This window comes from Falco punctatus, assembly GCF_963210335.1.
Source record: "Falco punctatus genome assembly, chromosome: 2".
NCBI classification, from domain to species: Eukaryota; Metazoa; Chordata; class Aves; order Falconiformes; family Falconidae; genus Falco; species Falco punctatus.
In genome coordinates this window covers 1,671,581-1,692,967 of record NC_137581.1, presented here as the reverse complement: position 1 = coordinate 1,692,967, position 21,387 = coordinate 1,671,581, and the positions used below count along the sequence as shown (strand labels likewise).

The following is a 21,387-nucleotide window of genomic DNA, read 5'->3' as shown; positions in this document are numbered from 1 at the left end:
CAATATGCATAAACTGAAGTTAAGGTTAGCACCTTTTTGTGTTTTAAAGTTGTTCCAGTTATGGATTTGAAGGAAACTGCTTATTGAATCTTGCTTATAGGTAGAGCAATATCTTGAAAGTGAGAAAGCCAGTGTATTTTTCTTGCGGATGTGCTACAGGTGCTGAATTCTGATGTGGCAGTAACACTTGTTCCCCTGAAAATCACTACAGTTGTTCTGATGTTTTATTTAAGAGGTGTTGGTTTTTTCATTTTTTTACAGGCAACAATTGGCATTGACTTCTTATCGAAAACCATGTATTTGGAGGATCGAACAGTGAGTAAGATTTTTGTTGTGCTTCTCTATGTACAGTAGGAATGAGGATCAGCATCTGTTGTAATTGTGCAGCCCACAGTTCTGAGATCACTTGGAAGTACAGCCTGAGCCTTCATCTACCAGCTGCTTCCAGACTGACAAGTGCTGTGGAGACAGCTCCCTTCTCCGCCTGGGGAAATGGGAAATCGCCATTTGGCTCATCTGTGGAGGGGCTCACGAGTGCCATGGAAGGTGCTATAGTGTCATTCTCTTTGAAGAAAGAGTCGATATGGATAGTTTGAGGAGTACATAATGGTGGGAGTTTGGAGGAAGGACTGTGTTTAACCCCCTTTCGGTTTTCTGTCGCAAGACAGAAAGATAAAATGTAAGTTGAGAAATGTTGCCAGTTAACGGCTAGCTTGATATTCTTAATATTACTTGTTTAAAAAGAAGGTTGCCTTCAGTAGTAACCCAGAAATGATGCTGCTTCTTAGCTTGGTGCAGTTCTGGTTCCTGAAATGAAATCAGTCCTCTGTGGAAGCAAGCCTTTGGTTTAAAATGAGCTCAGATTCTTAATTAAGAAATTCAGCCATTGAGCTATTTGCAGAAGCAAATTGTGCAGTGCTGCATAAGCTTATGGTATCGTATAAATCCACAATAAATGTGATTGCATTGAAAGTGCTTGAGTGATGAGATGATCTTTCCATAGCAAAACTGGCCCTTGCACATCTTGCCATACGTGTTGCTTTAGTATACCTTGCCTTTTCTTTCAGAACTTGGATGGTGAGAAACATTCAACCTCGTCTCTGTGCGTGTTACTCTGCAATGTGGCTAAGGCTTAAATATAGAGTAATAACTGGCATTTTATCCTCCTTGAAAAATTCCCATCAGGAGCTTTTCCAGTGCTTTGACAGCAGCTGAAGGCTCTTCCGTGAGAAGTACGGTGTATGGTCTGATTGTTCCACCAGCAGCCATCCTCCAGGCTGCCAGAGGGTTGTATGTGTGAGTTCTGAGGAAGGATAGCAGCAGAGCATGAAAATCTTGTGTAGACTGCAGGTGAACATTGCCTTAGCTTTCTTGTTGGTCCTCTCAGTTTGAAAGCTGAGTGATTCTGTTTCTCCCCTTTTGGAAGGGAAGCATTTTTTTAAAAAGCAAAGACAGCGGAAAGTCAAGATAGGTGCACACGTACCAGTTTGGCTGCTGCTAGTGCTTGGGAGAGATTGCTGTAAAGGAGACAGTATGCTGCTGCTCCCAGTCCCCAGTCATCCCCTGCATGAGTTTATAATTTTTATTTAGCTTTTTTCAAAAAGTAAAATTCATTTACTATTTTATTTTTAGTGGCAGTTTGGCTTTTTTAATTTTCTCCCACCCACAGATCAGGTTGCAGCTGTGGGATACTGCGGGTCAGGAACGTTTCCGTAGCCTCATTCCCAGTTACATCCGTGACTCTGCTGCTGCTGTAGTAGTTTACGATATCACAAGTAGGTATATTGCACTGGGTTTGACCTTTTTCTTATTTTTCTTGCTTGTTTGACTGATTTTGTTAGGTACGGTTGCAATTATGGGACACAGCAGGTCAAGAACGGTTCAGGAGCTTGATTCCTAGCTACATTCGTGACTCCACTGTTGCAGTTGTTGTTTATGATATCACAAGTGAGTGGGGGGAATTCTGCATTTCTAATACTCTGCCCCTTTCATCCTTTAGCCTAGCTTTGCATGTCCTATCACAGTCATCTGCTTGTTCTTCATTCTGGCATGGAAAAAAATGTTTTCTTTTATTGTAGTCAAGTTTTAAGCTAGCCATCTGACTGCTGCTGTTGTAATGTATAAACTGTCTTATAAATGACATCATTTTGTAACCCTTTCCTACCGCATTCTCCTGAAGCCTTGAGTCCTAGCTGGTCTTGTTGCACTTTACCTCCTTTCATCTGCTTTTTGGTTGTAATATCACCTATGACTTTTGGTCTCAAACACCTGAATCATGTTCATAGATACCTGAATTCTGAAATTTGAGACTTTGCGCTGGTAGCTGTAGCCTGCTTCACTCCATGTACCCTCCCCCCCCCCCCCCCCCAAAAAAAAAAAAAAGTCTGGGCATGGGATGGGGGGAAAATGCATTAACATCACATTTTCATTTGAAGCAGTCACTTTCACATTTTGCAATATGTAAAACTTAACCACTAAGCCCTTATCCTTTAACAATTGCTCTTGCATTTCTTACTAAGGTATGTACATTTTTGTGAACTAAAATATTAGTGCTTTTTCAACCTTTATCCTTCTGTCCCTCCCCTCAGTCCAGAGACCCCTAACTTGCTAGCTTTCTGTATTTGCAAAGAACAGAAATTTTAGTTTAGGAGAACTAAACCTTCAGACACTTCCATTTCTCAACTGGAATTGACTGAGAACAATGGACTAATTCTATACAAATGCAAAAGTGCTTACCCTTTGATTTATAAATACTGGAGGATTACAGCAGGAACATGGGTTTTACCTATAAACACTTTAATTGTTAAAAATAACACTTTCATTTAATCTAAAATTACAGGTTAGCTGTGAACTTGGAAATTTTTTTACTGACCTAGCAAGTTCAATATTACCAAGTAGTAAGGAGAAGAATTAAGGCACTGGCAAGTGATCAAGTCTTGACTGTCTGGCATACAATATATTACTATGCAGTAGAAGCCATTAAAAAAAATAATCAATACTTGTCAAGAACTGCTGCAGAGCCCCCCACCCTTTTTAAGTACTGAAAACGGCTTTGGCAATTCAGATGCTCTTTGTGCAGCTAACTGGCAAATGCTGAGCTCTACGGCAGCTTCTGTACAACTCGTTTTTCCTTACAGGATGCAACTTTTCGAACAACATACTATCTTATTAGACAGGGATAGCTTCCTAAAATTCTTACCTTGCAGCTTTTAAGGACATATCATTAAGAAAAAGTGTCTGTGAATAAGTTAGATCTGTATTTCTGGTTCTGTGCAAATGATTTGGAAACTATTTTGTACTCAGTGTTCAATGCTACAGGAGTTGCTAGTATGTTGTATAACCCTGATATTTCCTAAAGAAAATCCTGAACCTAGCAGGTAAAAAGTGATTAACAAAATGCGTAGCTGATGTGAAGAACTTTTGATAAGCAATGAAACTGTAGGAACCTCTTCCTGTAGATGCACAAGTCAGGAGCAATGTAGAATGCAATATCACATTAATCCCTATTCTCCATATAAAATGTTTTATGTTGAGCTAAAAAAAAAAAAAAAAAAAAAAAAAAAGGGAAGCTGGTCTAAAACACAGTGACAAGGCTTCTCAGTTTAGATGCTGTCGAAACAAATATAGACCAGTTCAGTTCACTCCCTGGCTTTGAATTCACCTGAATGAAGTACTAGCCCATTTGGAAATTAATGCCAAAATTTTCATATACTTCAGTGTTGGGAGACTTAGGGTTTCAGTTGCTGATTCTTCATCACCCTATTATGCCAATTCCAGAGATTATGAAGCTTTTGAGACAAATGTATTTATTACTGATCTGTGAAGAATACCTGCAGTGATAATCCTCTCCACTGTTCTCTGTTAGATGTAAACTCGTTCCAGCAAACAACAAAATGGATTGATGATGTCAGAACGGAAAGGGGCAGTGATGTCATCATTATGCTGGTGGGAAATAAAACAGATCTAGCAGATAAGAGGTATGGAGGAATAACTCATCTTTCAAATGCTTTTCTTAATCTGTTGCCATTTTCTCCTACATGACTATTTTAAAAAGAACACTTGTATTTATTTCTTTTTCAAAAATGCTGAAGCTTATTTTAACTATGCTGGAGGTGGCTGTGACTAGAGAAATCTCAATTTTAAAACTTCTTTCATTTGGTTAGGCACAAGATTCCAACATGATGCTGTGTCTAGAGAAATCTCAATTTTAAAACTTCTTTCATTTGGTTAGGCACAAGATTCCAACATGATGCTGTGTCTAGAGAAATCTCAATTTTAAAACTTCTTTCATTTGGTTAAGCACAAGATTCCAACATGATGCTGTGAATGAGTGAAGAAACTGGGACCGACTTGTTCAGGTGTCAGGAGAGAACAAAGTGTTAACTACAACCTGTGTTAGTGAATGAATAAACTAAAATAGTTACAAATATCAATACTTCATAAATTTGCTCAGAAATGAATGATAAGTGCCAGTAATCCTCCCTTTTGAAACTCTTCAGGGTTTTTCGTATGTTGGCAAAGTTAAATGTTTTTATTAGAAGTTGTGCATCTTCAGCTTTTTCTCCGTTTGCTGCTTTTTCTGGGTTTATGGTATTAACACAGATGAGTAAAAAGTCACCAAGCGAAAACAAAAGCACAAGATAGAAGTAGTCTGGATTTGACTGAAGTCCCTGTTTCCTCACAATAGCTTCTCTTGTGACCCTTACTTCAGATTTATAACCTCCTATTAAGAATTGTTTGTACACATATGTGTACGCCCCTCAGGTACTGCATGGTTTTTGTTTGGCAGCTCTTGAACCAAAATTTCCCCCTCCCTGGTTTTGGCTGTAGCAGAGTGCTTAATGGGTAGAACACCTAGCCAGGGGAAAAGGGCCCAAGATTTATTTGAGATGAGGTGGTTACACTTGGATCTTTGTTAAAACAGTTTTTTAGGCTGCAAGTTGATGATTACTTTTGGATTTTAAAATCTATTGATTGCCAGTTGTGCAGACATAAAAGCATAGCTTCCTGGACAGGGATCTGGGGGAGTCTAGCTGGCCCAGTTAGCTGTCTTCCACTGGAAAGCTGAGTTCTCCTTGGGGATCCAGGTGTGCTGTAGAATTCCGTCTGATACAATCAAATGGTGAGAGTTGTCTACAGCTGTGCTCAGTTATGTAGCATCTGTGTGCGGAGAAAAAAAACCATTAAATGCTTTCAGTATTGTGATGAAGCAGTCACCTCCTTGAGTTGAAGATAAAAATTTCATTTTTAAGGTGTTTGTCCTTTTTTTCCCCCCCTAATTCTATGTTATTTTCCCCAGACAAGTGTCCATTGAGGAAGGAGAAAGAAAAGCCAAAGAGCTGAATGTAATGTTCATTGAAACTAGTGCAAAAGCAGGATACAATGTAAAACAGGTGAGTAACGTGTGGGCTGCAGCCAGCCCTGAGACTACTTCTGCTGATGCACCGTTGTGCAAGTAGGACTTCCCTAGATGTTGGGAAGCCTTTGCAAAGGGGGTCAGGGGGGCATTTGTAGCCTATACACATCCAGCAACTTCTCAGAATTGAATTGTTGGCTGAGGTTCAGAAGGATCTCTGACCTTGCAGGAAATGACTTGGAACTTCTTTCCTCTTAGAAAAGAGGAATTACTGAAGCAGCTTTGTGGGTACAGAATCATACCTTCCTGGATTTTTGATAGTCTATAGTTGGTGTTTAGATTGAAGGGATTAAAAGCATGAGCCCAAAAGTTCGGGTAACACAGGTCTGAGGACTGTTTCTGATACTGATTCAGTGCATGAATGTGGGCAAACCAGTCAAGGAGGAATGTGATGACTTAGAATGCTTCTTCCATTGTGCAGTGAGACAGTGTAGACCAGTGTTCCCACCCTGTTGGAAGGCACTGGAAGTGTGAGCAAATGTTCTTGGACAGCCAAAGCTAGCTATTTCTGGTAGATGATGAGTTGCTGTTGAATCAGGAAAAGCAGTGAAATGTCTTTTGAGTTGGTGCGACTGCAATGAAATCAGGTTTTATGTTGTGAGATGAGCTGCGGCTCTTTAAATTCTGACCTGCTAGATGAAGTTTTAGCACTTGTGTTAATGAAGATAAATCACTTGGCAGACAGTGGACTGGTGAAAGTAGTAAACACTGCAGAACTGATCTGGTGTACACGAAAAGTTTTGTTTGAGCTTATTAGTTGTGTAAGCAAATATGCTTACTAGCAGAGCATGAATAGAGAGCTAGAGCTGTACATCCCTCCTGACTCAGTGCATAATGGCATGCTGCTTTTTCATTGATTCAGCAATTTCTCATATGGAGTCATGACCGCTAAGCACTTGGCAGCTGGTCTTACGGTGGGAGGAAGTGCAGTACTGCAAGACGTAGAAGACATTCGTTCTTTGGTGTCTCCACAGAGCAATGCACACACTTGTGTATTTTATCCATGCAGTTACACAAGCAGTTTGTATGCAGAATTGTATCAGGAGTTGCTAAAACAGTGTTATAAATTACTTCGTACATTATAGACGGGACTAAAGGGTCTGTTATTAAAATGTCCCTTGACTTTGTATATTAGTAGCAAAATTATTCCCTATGTAACGGAATAATTAGATGTGTTAACTTAGCACTGAGTTTCGGCGTATTAGCAAGCATTGAAGTGTTTGGTTCCAGGGTCCACCAATTACTCTACCACAACACAGAGGCTGGCTTGTAATTAAGGCTTGGATTCCGTGCTGGAATCCTTAATATTTAGTTAGACTAGGGGGTGTGCATTTGAGAGCAGTTGCCTTGCTGAGAGGAATGATGATGATGATGAAGCTCTGTACTCCCTCTTTTCATGAGGGAGTTGCTCCAGAAGTCCGTGTCCAAGCCTGGAAGGTAGCTTGTGGCTTTTGGGCCAGTTGGAGCACTGATGGTTTGAGATGTAAGCAAGAAAATTGTGCCTGTAGTCTGGTTTGGCGTAAGATACCACCGTTTAATAAAACTTGTGCTTTGTAAAGCTACCACAGCCTTCATCATTAAGGATGGTAGCTCCATTTAATACATTTTGAAGGAACAAACTTTGCCTTTTTGTATTTTATGCTGAAGCCATTCAGGGATTGAACTAATGAGATTGTCAGAGCATAAAGCCATTTCTGTAGCTGTAGCCTCACTTGCACACTCTCTAGAGAAAATTCTTAGTTGTATAACAGAGCTCTAGACAAATTATACCTCCGATTTTAATTGCCAGGTTACATGCTGTAAGACTGCTTCTGTGAGAAAATAGGTTTGGGAATTCAGCTTCAGCAAAAAAAAAAAAATGGTGTTGGGAACCTGGGGGCTAGTTCCCTCTGTATTAAATGGAAGATTTGGTGTTCTGAGACATAATTCTTGTTCTTCATTAACATCAATAAACAGCGGTATCTAAAAAACTTGGGGCCATTACATATCACTGCATCATAATCCGAGTGGGTACTTCATGTGGTGTGAAGTCTTGGCAGAATCAGACAGGGGGTCAGGGTTTAAGTGACTTCATTCTCTGTGTAAAATACCAAAACAAAAACCACCACCGGTTATTTTAAAAGAACTAAAAATAGATTTTTCTTCTGAGTTTTGATCCTTGTGTTGCAGGCATGGACTAGAATTTTCAAGAACTTCAAAGCTATTCTGTACTGCAGAATATTTGGAACTCTCATTTTTCATTAGTTTAAGAAGTAATTGTTGAAATGATTCTCAAAGGATAAGATTTTTAATACTACTGGTTGTCTAGCGCTCTGTTTCCTTGAAACTTCTCTGTTGAATGGTACAAATTGATTTTACTAACTTGTCAATAAATTATTCCCCAATGAAACGGGAGAGCATGTGGGTGCAACTGCAGAATGGTTACCCTCCCCATAACCAGTATAAAAATCTTTCTTTAGTAAGCTGAGTGCAAATTTGACCTTCCCATAACAGGCAACTTTCATGCATAATATATTCTGATTCTACAGAACAGTTACTGTCCAAGTTAATTTGATACTTGACTTAAAAATGCTGTATGAAAATTATTTTGGATACAAAGTCCATATTTTGACCACATGTAATGAAACATATTTATGTAAAAAATAAGATCAGCTTTAGCAGTTACCATGCGGCTTTGATACTGCTTATGACTGAAATGTGTGGATTAGAGAATATGAACTGTTTTGGTTTGTGGTTGGTGTTTGGGTTTTTGTTTGTTTGTTTTTTTTTTTTTCCTTCCACCCAAAACTGTTGCCTGCCAGTATTAAAACTTCTCAGGTTGTCAAGTGCTTCACTTGGCAGCCTGACTGGGCAGCCCAGAAAACACACAAAACACTGTTGCTTCCATGCTGTTCTCTCTTCCCAGCATAAAATCTGTCTCCTGGATCTAAATCCTTTGCCCTGGATGAAAGTTATGGAATGGCAGAAGGTAACGCAGAAGGAGACTTGAGATGAAGTTGAACCCTCTCTCCTCCATTGTTGGCTTCTTTGCATTTCCATCCACCTCTCACTGAGGTTTTGGTTTCTGTGTGGTGTCAGATGCAGACATCTTGATGTTACCAATTCCAGAGCGAGCTCTGTTTTTACTAATGCCTCTTGTATGGCCCACCATAGCTTCCTTGCTTGCTTTCTGTCCTCTCTTTCAGGTCAGAAATGTGAATTCCAGTGTCACTTGTGTGCAGGCAAGTCCTGGAGATGTGACTTGACCCACCTGCCTTTACTGCCCTAGGTCTGCCTTCCAGGCAGGGTTAGCAGGAGCAGAGGCAGCAGTTCAGGCAGCTTGGGAGATGCCCTGGGGCACTACCCAGTATGCTGATCTCGTTCCAGTCTTGGTCAGATGGTGAAGAATAATGTCATCTCACACACGGTAAATCTTGGTGCTGTTTCTGTTGGCCCAGGGGTGCCGTCCACAAGGTTTCAGAATCAGGGTTTGCCCCGTTGAGGACGCAGAAGCAGCTTAATTTCTCATCCTGCTTGGGGAGGGTAATGGCCAAGAATTGTTCACCTTTTGAGCCCTTGTCACTTGTTTGCTGGCCATCAGTGGGAAGCCAGGGGACTTCTGACCTTGTGTGCTACTTTTAGTTTCTTATTCATCCTTTTCTGCTGGAAAGCAGCCCTGATAAGAGGAGAGGGCACTTCCTTCAGCTCCCTGTAGCTATCCTACAAGTCCAGAGTGCCCGGCTTTGTAGTGTGACTCCAGAAGGTGAGTTGCACCCTGCTTCAAACGGTATGTATTTCAGTGGCAGAATCTTCTACCAACAAAGAAATAGGGGGGAGCCATACTGCTGACAGGCTTTTTTTTTTGCCATTCCCCTGTGACATGAAAGGAGACGGATCAGAAGACAGCACCTCAGCTAGCACAGCACTGGGGACTGAGGTTGAAGCGGATAACCTGTGGCTTAGTTTAGAGGCTCAGCCCTGGATCTCCGTGTAGCCACCGCAGAGAGGTCCAGAGGATTTGCAGCCTGTGTCCGTGCTACCTGAAACCTGGAAACGGCAGGCTTCGTTTTATGCCTTCTCTGCCATTTCTTTTCCCCAAAGGCTGATCTGAAGAGCTGCTGGTGCAGACTTCATCTCTCCTAGTTGCACGCTGTCAAACTAGATGGTAATGTACAGCTGTTGGACCTGTTAAGGTAGAGCTGTCTCCAGTCACCGAGGTCCTATGCACTTACTGTTCCTTCTGGCTTTGGGGAAGGAGTGTTGAAGGAAAAATGAGTGGATGATATTACAGAGTAAAAACGGAGATAGCGGTATTCTGGGGTTAAATGGATGCAGTAGAGGGGAAAAAATTGGCTTTTGGATCCTGCGGGTTTCAGCAAATACTGATTGCCAGGGGAGCCTTAAGAGTGAGAAGTAGATAACTTGCTTCATTTAATGCAGAGAATCGTCGTCTCCGATTCATGTTATTTGTCAGCCCTGAATAAGCTTTAAAAGACCTTGAGATTCATGCTCTATCTCGGCAGTCTGTATTTCAGGGAATCTTGTTGTTATTCTTTGGATTTCATGCCCAGAATATGTCAGGGTTCATTTTGCTGTCTTGTGGAAAGAGAGGGGAGGCAGAGCCCTGAAGACCTCCTTACAGCGGTACCTGGCACACTTCACATTTGCTCTCAAAGAGCTGCAGGCTGAATATGGTATTTGGCAGAAAAACTTTCTCACGGCAGTAGCTAAAGGACCATGGCCTCTCCAGTAACCCCGTTTTCACAGAGCTGGCTGCATCTAGCAGCTTGGCTCTTTCTCCTATCTTTTGATTTCTATCTGGTGGGCAAGAATTACTCTTTGAGTTGCACTGCTCTCCTCGAAGAATGAGAATTAGGGAAACATTTTGGTTTGCTTTGCGTTGGGGAACAGGTTTCTTGCCTGGCTTTTCCATCTAGACAGTGATCCTCCTGTCCTTTCCATATTGCTGCAGGAGTGTTACCGTGAAAACTGTTTTATCCCTACAGTTGTTTGTGACACTGATCTGCTAGGGATTTATTGGTTGAAGTAGTAAGAAAGGCACAGTTTGGCAAATGAGTTGAAACTCATGGCGAGACATGAGGCGTTTTTTTCAGAGTTTAATCTGGTAGCAGATTGCAGGCTTGAATGCTGAAAGAGACTTTGTGTGGCTCTGAAGTCTTTCAGATGGCTGCATTTAACTCCTGCCTTGGAAAAAAAGCCCTGAATGCTCACCAATATGTGTGTGTATACCCACACACACACACATGCACAAATATTTAGACATACATGTGCGTGTAGAGGCACTGTGTTATATATGCATATATATGTGCAACTGCCCGAGACGTTTTTCAGTGAGATAAGGCTGCTGGCTTGGGTCCTGAAGGCACTGCAAAGCATTAAGGTCCCTGTGTAGAAGGCTGCTTTCTAACCATCACGAAGTTTCCCTAATTGGATTTGTTCACATATGCTGTGCCTGATAAGCAGAAGGTTAATAAGTAAGTTGAATTTCTTAGTTGCCAAATTCCTTTCTTTAGTCAAATAATTTAGGGGAGAGATACTGCTAAAGGCATAATTTTATTCCTGATCTTAATGTAAAGAAAGGATTACAGTATTAAAAACAGCCTTTCTGTCAGCAGCTTGGTTTAAATGCAGTAATTCCACTTGGTTCCCATCAACTGAGGTTTTTATAAGGCTCCCTACCCCTCCCCTCTATAAATTGCATCCCTCGCTTTCTATGTATTTGTATTGGGTTTGCGTGGCCAGGCTTTGGCAGCGGGTGGCTTCTGTGAGAAGGTGCCGGCAGCTGCCCCCCTGCCCAGTGGAGCCAGTGCCACCGGCTCCCAGCCGGACCCGCCGCTGGCCAAAGCCAGGCCCAGCAGCGCCGGTGGCAGCGCCGCTGGGATAAAGGATTTCGGAGAGGGGGAACCCAGGGGAACAGCGACTGAGCTGGAGAGAGGGGTGAGACTGTGTGAGGCAGAGCCCTGCAGCCCCCCCAGGGCAGGAGGGGCAGGGGGGGCTCCAGGCGCCGGAGCAGAGATTCCCGGCAGCCCGTGCTGGAGCCCCCGGCCAGGCAGGCTGTGCCCCCAGCCCCTGCTGGAGCCCCCGGCCAGGCAGGCTGTGCCCCCAGCCCCTGCTGGAGCCCCCGGCCAGGCAGGCTGTGCCCCCAGCCCGTGCTGGAGCCCCCGGCCAGGCAGGCTGTGCCCCCAGCCCATGGAGCCCCCGGCCAGGCAGGCTGTGCCCCCAGCCCATGGAGCCCCCGGCCAGGCAGGCTGTGCCCCCAGCCCGTGCTGGAGCCCCCGGCCAGGCAGGCTGTGCCCCCAGCCCATGGAGCCCCCGGCCAGGCAGGCTGTGCCCCCAGCCCCTGCTGGAGCCCCCGGCCAGGCAGGCTGTGCCCCCAGCCCCTGCTGGAGCCCCCGGCCAGGCAGGCTGTGCCCCCAGCCCATGGAGCCCCCGGCCAGGCAGGCTGTGCCCCCAGCCCATGGAGCCCCCGGCCAGGCAGGCTGTGCCCCCAGCCCGTGCTGGAGCCCCCGGCCAGGCAGGCTGTGCCCCCAGCCCGTGCTGGAGCCCCCGGCCAGGCAGGCTGTGCCCCCAGCCCATGGAGCCCCCGGCCAGGCAGGCTGTGCCCCCAGCCCGTGCTGGAGCCCCCGGCCAGGCAGGCTGTGCCCCCAGCCCGTGCTGGAGCCCCCGGGGGAGCAGACCCCCACCCACAGCCCGGGGAGGATTCTACACCGGAGGGACCCACGCTGGGGCAGTGCGTGGAGGACTGTCCCCCGTGGGAGGGACCCCGCTGGAGAGAGGAAGAGTGTGAGGACCCTTCCCCTGCGGAGGAAGGAGCGGCAGAGACAGCGTGTGATGGACTGAGCGCAGCCCCCGTTCCCCGTCCCCCTGCGCCGCTGGCGGGGAGGAGGCAGAGAAGTTGGGAGTGAAGTTGAGCCCGGGAAGAAGGGAGGGGTGGGGGGAGGTGTTTTGAAGATTTGGGTTTATTTCTCGTTATCCTGCTCTGATTCAGTTGGTAATAAATTAATTTCGCCAAGTTGAGTCTGTTTTGCCCACAATGGTAATTGCTGAGCGATGTCCCCGTCCTCGTCTCGACCCACGAGCCTTTTGCTGTATTTTCTCTCCCCTGCCCAGCTGAGGAGGGGAGATGGAGCAGCTTTGGTGGGCACCTCACGTCCAGCCTGGGTCAGCCCACCACAATATTCTACAAGGGGCAAATCAATAGCAATGCCAGAGTTTAAAACAATTTTGTTTTTTATAATGCTGTTTCCGCCTAGGATCTCGAAGTGCATGACATCAGCAAAGAGCTGTTCAAAATGATGCGTTTCCTTCTTGCTATCAAAGCAGAGATGTCAAGCGAGCAATCTAATTTAGGCACAACCTGGTAGGATTGTGCCAAACTCCGTTACATATCCATCCTTAAAATGGATGAGATTTTTTTTTTTTTCTCCCCCAAACCTTCTGTGTCAAGAACTGGGCCAAAATTACTCTTAAGACTGCAGTATATGAGCAAAAAACCCCAGTGTACTGTGAGCGAAGGTAAGCTGATTTGCTCCGTTCTCTACCTTTGATGTATGACTTGGCTGTCGGCAGGAGCGTGTGTGTTGGAGGCGCAAGAGGTTTCACAGATCTTCCCCTGCAGAGCTAATAGGGATCGATGTAGCTGTGCTGTGATGTGCCAGAGAGGAGCAGAGTTTACTCTATCATCTATTTTATGCATTGAAAACATACTAGTACGCTTCTGAGAGTGTAACTGTAGATGGTATTTGAATATTTTGCAATGCAGCCTGGTGGCTGTCCAGTAATCCTTTTCTCTCCCCCCCCCCCCCCCCCCCCAGAAGTCACAAAGCCATTCTCTTTCATAAAATTGAAGTTGAGATCCATTAATTAACCTGTGAAAGCTCACTGAATATTGAACACTTTGAGAGTAGAAGTAATCTTAGGGGCAAAGCCCAGTAAAGGAGGAGAGTCAGAACCTTCTGTACCCAAATGTGATCAAGTCAGGAAGTTTATTGAAGACTGTTAAAGGCAAAGAAAGCATCAAGACTACAAAGCGCTTGTGGATGCAAATATAGTACTAAAACTTATAAGGCTTCCAGAGGAAGATGAGATCGAACCTCAGTTACTTCCTTTATCATCTCAAAGATGCAAAAAACTTCCAACGTATAGTCTAGTGCTATACCGAGTGAATTAAAAGCCTTTTGAAAAGTAATAAAGCGAAGGGTTGGCAGTGCTGTCCTCTCACCTGACTGGAATGGCAAGGAAGAGTAATACTGAGTGTGAGGATGCAATGGGAGATGGCTCTGAAAGCCTGCAGCTCCTTCTTCTCCCCCATTTCATTCTTACAGGCCAAAGTGCTCATGTCTGACTGGTTTTAAAATGCTTGGAAAGTTATACTCGCGTTGCTTTTTCAAGCACAGTGGAGAGTGGTGTTGAGATTAGGCAAGCAGATGAAGTGACAAGAAGTGGTGAGTTCAAATGATAGGACATTTTTTTGTACAAGAATTACATTTAGATCAATGTTTAGCTTCTCCCTGTCCTAAAATTCTCTTTAATTCTGACCAGGAAGTCTCTCTTGCCTTTGTGCTTTTGGGTAGTTGTGCGTTTCTGCTGTCCGTTCAGCCATCGGTGCTAGTACAGTTTAGCATCTGGAATTTTGACACGATCTCTGTTACTTCTTTGGTGGCGTATGAGAATTTGCCTGAACTTTTCAGTGAGGCTAAGGGTAACGGCAAAAGTTAATAGAAACTTAAGGGGGGATACTAAGCTTTTTTGCCTTGAAATTGTTGGCTAAAATCAGTGAGATACATCAAAGACCAGCTTCTCAGACCTCTCTCCTTCGTCTGGATTTCAGTGTATGCCTACAAAGGTGTGTTGCTGGAGGTGGAAAAGGGGTGAGGATGCTGTAGATGGTTTCTGGAGTGCCTATGAGGGAGATCACAGAATGGCAGGAGATTGGAAGTGACTTCTGGTGATCCAGCCCACCCCCCTGCTGAAGCAGCTCTCCCAGAGCAGGTTGCACAGAGCCGTGTCCAGGCGGGTTTGAATGTCTCCAGAGCAGGAGACCCCACAGCCTCTCTGGGCAGCCTGTCCCGGTGTCCCGTCACCCTCAGGGGAACGATGTTCTTCCTCACATTCCGATGGAAGTTCCCGTCTTGCACTTTGTGCCCGTTGCCCCTTGTCCTGTCGCTGGGTGCCGCTGAAAAGAGCCTGGCCCCGTCCTCGTGGCACCCACCCTTGAGAGATTTGCGGGCGTTGGTGAGGTCCCCTCTCAGTCTTCTCCTGTCCAGGCTGAACAGCCCCAGCTCCCTCAGCCTTTCCTCATCAGGCGGATGCTCCAGATGACGAGATGAGAGATGATGGGAATGGCAAAGAAGTGGCTTTGCTGCCTTCTACCTGTCAGTATTGTCCTCTCCCCACGTAGCAGTCTCTTCAGCCAGTAACAGAGTGGTGACAGCAAAGGTCAGACACCAGCGAGCACAGTGTGTTTGTCCTGCCCTGCAAAGGTTACAGCCACACCTGACAAACCTGGGCACTTGTTTCCGATAAGCTTGGAGGGTACTTGTCAAGCTGACAAAGTTGCTTTGTTGTCTTCCCAGCATCGTTTGGACATTCAGGGCCACATCTGAAAAGCGCTCGGGCACTGATCTGCAAAGCTGTTCAGGTACCTGAACCTTCATAATGTAAACAGAGTGACAGTGGGTTTCTGTGGGAATAAGTGGTTCAGCTTTGTGTCATTCGAGGAGAGGACTGAAATACTCAGAATCACAGAAGGGTTTGGGCTGGAAGGGACCTTCAAGACCAGCCAGTCCCACCCCTGCCAGGGGCAGGGCCCCCTCCCCCCAGCCCAGGCTGCTCCCAGCCCCGTCCAGCCTGGCCTTGAGCCCTGCCAGGGATGGGGCACCCACAGCTGCTCTGGGCAGCCTGGGCCAGCGCCTCGCCGCCCTCACGGGGAAGGGTTTCTTCCTCACGTCCAACCTAAATCTCCCCTCTCTCAGCTTCAAGCCATTCCCCCCTGTCCCACCGCTCCCTGCCCTTGCCCAAAGCCCCTCCCCAGCTTTCCTGTCGGCCCCTCCAGGCACTGGGAGCTGCTCTAAGGTCTCCCCGGAGCCTTCTCCTCCCCAGGCTGCACAGCCCCAGCTCTCCCAGCCTGTCCCCACAGCAGAGGGGCTCCAGCCCTCTGACCAGCTCCGTGGCCTCCGACGGGCCCGCTCCAACAGGGCCGTGTCCTTCTGATGCTGAGGACCCCCGAGCTGGACGCAGCGCTGTGGGGGGGTCTCAGCAGAGGGGAGCAGAGGGGCAGAGCCCCCTCCCTCGCCCTGCCGGCCACGCTGCTGGGGATGCAGCCCAGGGCACGGGCGGCTTTCTGGGCTGCGAGCGCACATTGCCGGGTCATGTCCAGCTTTTCATCCACCAACACCCCCAAGCCCTTCTCCGCAGGGCTGCTCTCCATCCAGTCTCCGGCCAGCTTGTACTGATACCGGGGGTTGCCTTGAGCCAGGTACAGGACCTGGCACGTGGCCCTGTTGAATTCTGTGGGGTTGCCATGGGCCACCTCTCAGTGCAGTAATGTCAATTTATGACATGAAGGCTGATGTCAGGCTTGCACCTTGTGTTTCAGGATTCCTGAGCTGCTGTTGGGCATGCAGTGGGGTGATTTTAAGACCTGGTGGATGGAGATGTTGAATGCTTGGGAACATTTAGTGTCCTGCGTGCTTGATAACACACAGGCAAGGAATACATAGTAGTAACAATGTCTGTAATTCTGTAAAAATATGAATGCAGTGGGTGTCAGATGTTCATAAATGGGTGTGTGCTGAACACATCAGCATGGGATCAAAACTCTGTTAGGACTGTTCTTCAAAAGTAAAAACCAATTCGGTAGTCATTTGATAACCCCAGTGCATAGTGAAGGTGCTCTCTATCCTTCCATCCATCTGATCTGTCCTGTCCTCTCGCCCTGCTGCACACTCGCTTGCCAAGGCGTGTGAAAAAGTGAATGTTACTGGTCAGGCTCGGGTGGTCCCTACCCACCGAACATGGAGCTTCTCAGAGAAATCACACTCAGCTGAAGGACAGTCCCTAACCGTGCTGTTCCTGTGCAGAGGAGATGGATGTTGTGGGCTCAGGAAATTCAAGTGAATTCTCGTGCGCTAATGGTGGGCAAATCTGTAGGCTTCTCACCCAGAGGACTGGGGAAAAGCCTTGTGGTGGGAGCCACGAGTCTGAGCGGCAAAGGTAGGAAACGCAGGAGAGGGAATTAGTCCTGTTCAGTCTTACCTCTCAGCCTCCTTCAAGTGGAAAAAAACAATGAAGAAAGTTTGGAGCGAAGACCTTGCTGGGAAACCGGAGGCAGTGTTCAAGTGAGAGGTAGAACAGCTGCTTTGGGATTGCAGGTGCTCTTGGCAGATGTTCCTGTTCCGTGTTTTATACTCTGAGTGTGGGTATACGGTAACGATGGCATGGATGCTAAAATTTGAGGGTGCTCAGAAAAGGACTGGGCAAACGCCTGAAAGAAAGATCCTTTGTCTGGTTCATAGGGAGCCTGAGCCACAGATACGTGGAGCCTGGAAGAAGGGGGTGTCGTTGCATAAGTCGCGTTTTCTGACGCTCTTCTGTCTGTGGCAGCTTGGCCAACGTTGGTGACACATTCCTGGATGCTGTGTTTGACTTAATCAGTGTGTCCATGCTCCTGTGTAACTAAGGCTCTGTGGAGGTGTGAAGGTCGAGTTGTTGGGGTCTGTGGACATGTGGGGGGTCTTAGGTGGAAATGCTGCGTTCTAAACAGAGCATATTTGCAGAGAAGGTGATGGAAGGTTTGCTGCTTATAGCCGGTAACATTTGATCTTCAGTCACAACAGTAATGTGGTTTGCCATTTCCTAAGAATAAAGGTTATATTTGGTGTCAGGCTTTTTGGTGTAAGCAGTGTAAATAGTACCGAAGGATGTATCGAATCATTGTTTGAACTGTATCAACTGGGGTGCGCTCTTTTAAAGTACAATTGTTTTGATCTGCTCCCTGTGTGTTTTTTGCAGCTTTTCCGACGCGTGGCAGCTGCCTTGCCTGGAATGGAAAGCACACAAGACAAAAGTAGAGAAGACAGTATCCTTTATGCGGCCGTGCTGTGTGATTCAGCGGTGGCAAAGCGCTGCCAGGCATTACTGTGGACAAGGAAAATGCAGGCCCTGAACAGCAAGGTTGAAGAAGGAGGGAGCGGTGTCTCTCCTGCAGCCCTCGGCCAGCTTATGGACATCCCAAAAGGAGGCCTGAGGGGGGGAGTAGGGGCAGGTTTGAGCTTGAAGTACTGAGGAAGAAGGCTCGGTGTGTTAGGAGGCTGGGACGAGGAGGGTGGAGGCCTCTAGCCTAGAGCGGGAGAGGTAGGGATGCTTAGGGCCGTGGGGTGGTATAGAAGTGACGACAACTGAATGAAGGCTGACAGGAGGACAGCGGGAAGGTGCAGAAGGGTGCAGTCGAACAGATCCAGAAGGATTCTTTGCTTGGTGTTTGAGCAGCTTAGATGTGGGGAGGAAGGGGGTGGAGTGGCAGAAAACGGCTGCAAAGAGGCCTGGGAAAAACTCTGTGGTTCTTGCAGGTCTGGCTTGCAGAATCCTAGAATAAGCTAGGTTGGAAGGGATTCTTCAACCCTTCTGCTCAAAGCAGGGCTGTCTCCCAAATCAGGCCAGTTTCTCAGGGTCATCTTCAGGGAAACTTCAGAAATCTCCAAGGATGGAGATGCCGTAACTTCCCAGGGCAGCCTGCTGCAGCACGCGACCCCAGACAGCTCTGGGCCGGCGTCTGTGTGATGGGAAGGGGGAGAATGCTCGGCTGAAGGGATCAGTCTTGGGCAAGGGAAAGGAGGTGGCACAAGGGATGGAGAAAGGACGGAGTTTGCTGCGTAACAAGCAGCGTGGCTGAATCTGAGTGGCTTACCTGGCCAGCTGGCTGTGTTTGGGGAGGGTACTTAAACCCATGTAGGTGCTTTTGTGGGTGGCTTGGGACAAGGCGGAGTTGCGGTGGTTCAGCAGAGCTCCGAGGGTGTAAGAAGGGGCTTGGTTATCATAGAACTTCTTTCAGTCTCTGCTCCACCTGAATACCCATTTCTGCTCGCTTGGATTGGTTGTGCAGGAGGTGGAGAGAGGGCTGCCTGCCTCCGCGTGCCGCTCCTCCTGCAGCAAGAGTGCTGGAATGGCCGGAGAGGGGGGATAATCGCAGCGGGTACTTCCCGCAGTGCTGGGAGCAGAGAGGGCTTACGTTGCATCTGGATTGAAAGAGTTGATGAGATGCTAGAAGTGGGTGAGCTTTTGTGAGAAGAGGAACTTCTTCAGGCTTGTGAATTTTATTTGCAGCAGGGATCACGTAACTGGCAGTTGGTAAATGGAGGAGAAAAGGTGCTTTGGAGGAAGGATGCAGCAGGAACTGTGGGAGGGGGACGAGCCTGGTGCTGAAAGTACATCGATAGAGCTTCTTGCTGCATAGGAGAAAGGAGGATTTGGGAAGCTGTGGATTGCAACTGCTAAGGCACAAGCTTTGTGTGTGTTGTGGACTTGATTGATCAAAAATATTTCATTACGTAGGTCACTGAAAGGTTAATGAGCAAGAAGCTTTATTAATGAGGATGGTGGTAGAATGCACAGGCTCTGGCCGATGGGCCGGTGGTTTCCCTGTCAGGGAGTTTGATCACTGGTGTCTAAATGGGAGTGCAGTAAGGGCACTTCGAATCGAACGTGCTGCAGACTGCAGGTCATAGAAACGGAATGTGATTGTCTCCCAGACAGCTGTGCTGGGATTAATGGTGGGGGATTTTCCATAGGTTCTTTGCAGAACGTTGAGGGTTCAAGGATCTTGATCTGCTCATGCTCGGTCATGAAGGCTCATTTTGAGCACTTCTGACTTAAATATCGGTTGAGGTTCAGATTAGCCAAATGGGCCGAATATTCAGGATGAATTATTGGTCTTTTGTTTCCCTTTTCATGTTTCTTTTCCTCCTAACCTCTGGAAAAAGCAGCTTCAACCCCCTGAAGAAATAAGTTGGAAGTACCAGCTGTGTGACCTATTTACCTCTGTGTTAACTGATAAGAGAAAACGCTTGAGACTCGTGCTGAGCTGCCGTGAGTCAGGTTTGGGGGACCGGCGTTCCGAGCCCCCCTGTGAAAGGCGACGGAAGCCTTGTGACTGCCGGGCATCGCTCAGGAAGGGAGTGCCACAGGGGAGCAGCTCGGCCGGGCTGGTTCAGGGCAGCATGCGGTCCTGTGACCTGCTGTTCTGGTTGGGCATTAGCTGCCATCGCAAGGGTCACGTCCAGGGAGCTGCAGGGGTTTTGTTGGCCGGCCGTGGGGTGAGCAGAGCGCTTTAGCTAGAGGGAGGATCGATGGGCGAGTTCAGGATGGCACACACGGAGCATTCCAGCTGCGGGCTGTGCTGGTGTAAGTACCTGGGGTCAGTGGCGCACACAGCGCGAGGAGGAGTGGCCTTGCTAGAATGTGCTGCCAGGGGATTCTCGCAGCAGAGCGTACGCTGCCATCCGTGTCCACAGAATCACAGCGTGGCCGGGGTGGGAAGGGACCCCTGGAGCCCACCCAGCCCACCCCCCTGCTGAAGCAGCTCTCCCGGAGCAGGTTGCACAGAGCCGCGTCCAGGCGGGTTTGAATGTCTCCAGAGCAGGAGACCCCACAGCCTCTCTGGGCAGCCTGTCCCGGTGTCCCGTCACCCTCAGGGGAACGATGTTCTTCCTCACATTCCGATGGAAGTTCCCGTCTTGCACTTTGTGCCCGTTGCCCCTTGTCCTGTCGCTGGGTGCCGCTGAAAAGAGCCTGGCCCCGTCCTCGTGGCACCCACCCTTGAGAGATTTGTGGGCGTTGGTGAGGTCCCCTCTCAGTCTTCTCCTGTCCAGGCTGAACAGCCCCAGCTCCCTCAGCCTTTCCTCATCAGGGAGATGCTCCAGCCCCTCATCATCTTCGTAGTCCTCCAGGTTTCAAACCCGAACAGCCTCTCCCGCATGCCCCAGAGCTGAGCATCGACAGGGGAGTGAGAGGGAAGTACTGGCCAGTTGGCCGTTAAGTACAGAGGAGCAGGAGTTTGAGGAGGCGGCGAGCCGTCCTTCCATGGGTTGCTCCAGCCCTCTGCTCTCCACAGGGCTTCGCTGCTCTTTGAGCCACATCCTCCCGGGTGCCCACCAGCTGGAGGTGCTGGAAGACTGAGTCTAGCATTGATTTCAAAGAAGAAATTGTAGGAGAAGAGCAAACCCTGATTAGAGGCAGGCATTTGGGGTCTGCCGTTGTTTCTGCTACGTACTTGAGAGCCTGCCAATGCCAGGGCGAGAGGGGCTGCTGGAAACCTTGTGTCTTGACTTGGGTTTGAAGCTGGTCTTTTCAGGAGCTTTTGAAAATACTTTTCAAATATTTTGGTGGGAACGACTGAATTGAAAACGCCAGTCAAAATCCTGCTCCACCTGTGCTCGGTAGGGAAAGAGTTGGATATCTGTTTGCCTTAACTTATTTCTTCCAGTGATTGACATAAAACTGGAAAAGCCTCAAGAGCAGCCTGTCAGTGAAGGAGGCTGTTCCTGCTAATACCATGTGGCTTCTACCTTTCTCCAGAACATCACTGCTTTCCCTCCCTTTACTCTTCATTGACTGCAGTGTGAATATTGGCTTGAACCTTCCCCTTTCAGTAATAACGTATTGCAGTTCATCATCGCTGGCTGTCTCGTGGAGATGATCTATTAGCTTCACAAGCACACACACACACACACACACAAAGAAAATGTCAGTGTCTTCATTATTTATAAGAAAAAAAAAAGCCAAAATATTCCAGCGTATTCTAGTTATAACTTTAAAAATAAATAGGTACAATTTCTTAATATTTGTTCCTTTTTTAATATGTTATGATATTGCACTTTGAAATGTTGGCAACTGAGTAAGTTTTGGATTGGACTTAGACAAGATGTATGTGCAGAAGAATGCTTGCAAATCTTACCCATTTGATTTCTCTAACA

At 47.3% G+C, this 21,387-nt stretch overlaps 1 protein-coding gene across 3 annotated transcripts in view; it reads left to right on the top strand.

Moving 5' to 3' along the window:
- The window catches only part of RAB6A (RAB6A, member RAS oncogene family), a 65,448-nt gene extending 44,305 nt beyond the window's left edge, over positions 1 to 21,143 (top strand). Inside the window, exons 3-9 of one of the 3 annotated variants that reach the window (XM_080375600.1) lie at positions 262 to 315; positions 1,670 to 1,783; positions 1,842 to 1,947; positions 3,866 to 3,977; positions 5,300 to 5,393; positions 17,429 to 17,495; positions 20,898 to 21,103. In XM_080375600.1, the coding sequence (XP_080231726.1) occupies positions 262 to 315; positions 1,670 to 1,783; positions 1,842 to 1,947; positions 3,866 to 3,977; positions 5,300 to 5,393; positions 17,429 to 17,495; positions 20,898 to 20,962 (612 nt within the window). In that variant the 3' untranslated portion in view covers positions 20,963 to 21,103. Of the gene's footprint in view, positions 1 to 261; positions 316 to 1,669; positions 1,784 to 1,841; positions 1,948 to 3,865; positions 3,978 to 5,299; positions 5,394 to 17,428; positions 17,496 to 20,897 lie in introns of all 3 variants that reach the window. The other 2 variants (XM_080375599.1, XM_080375598.1) reach the window with 2 other exon arrangements.
- The last annotated feature ends 244 nt before the right edge of the window (positions 21,144 to 21,387 follow it).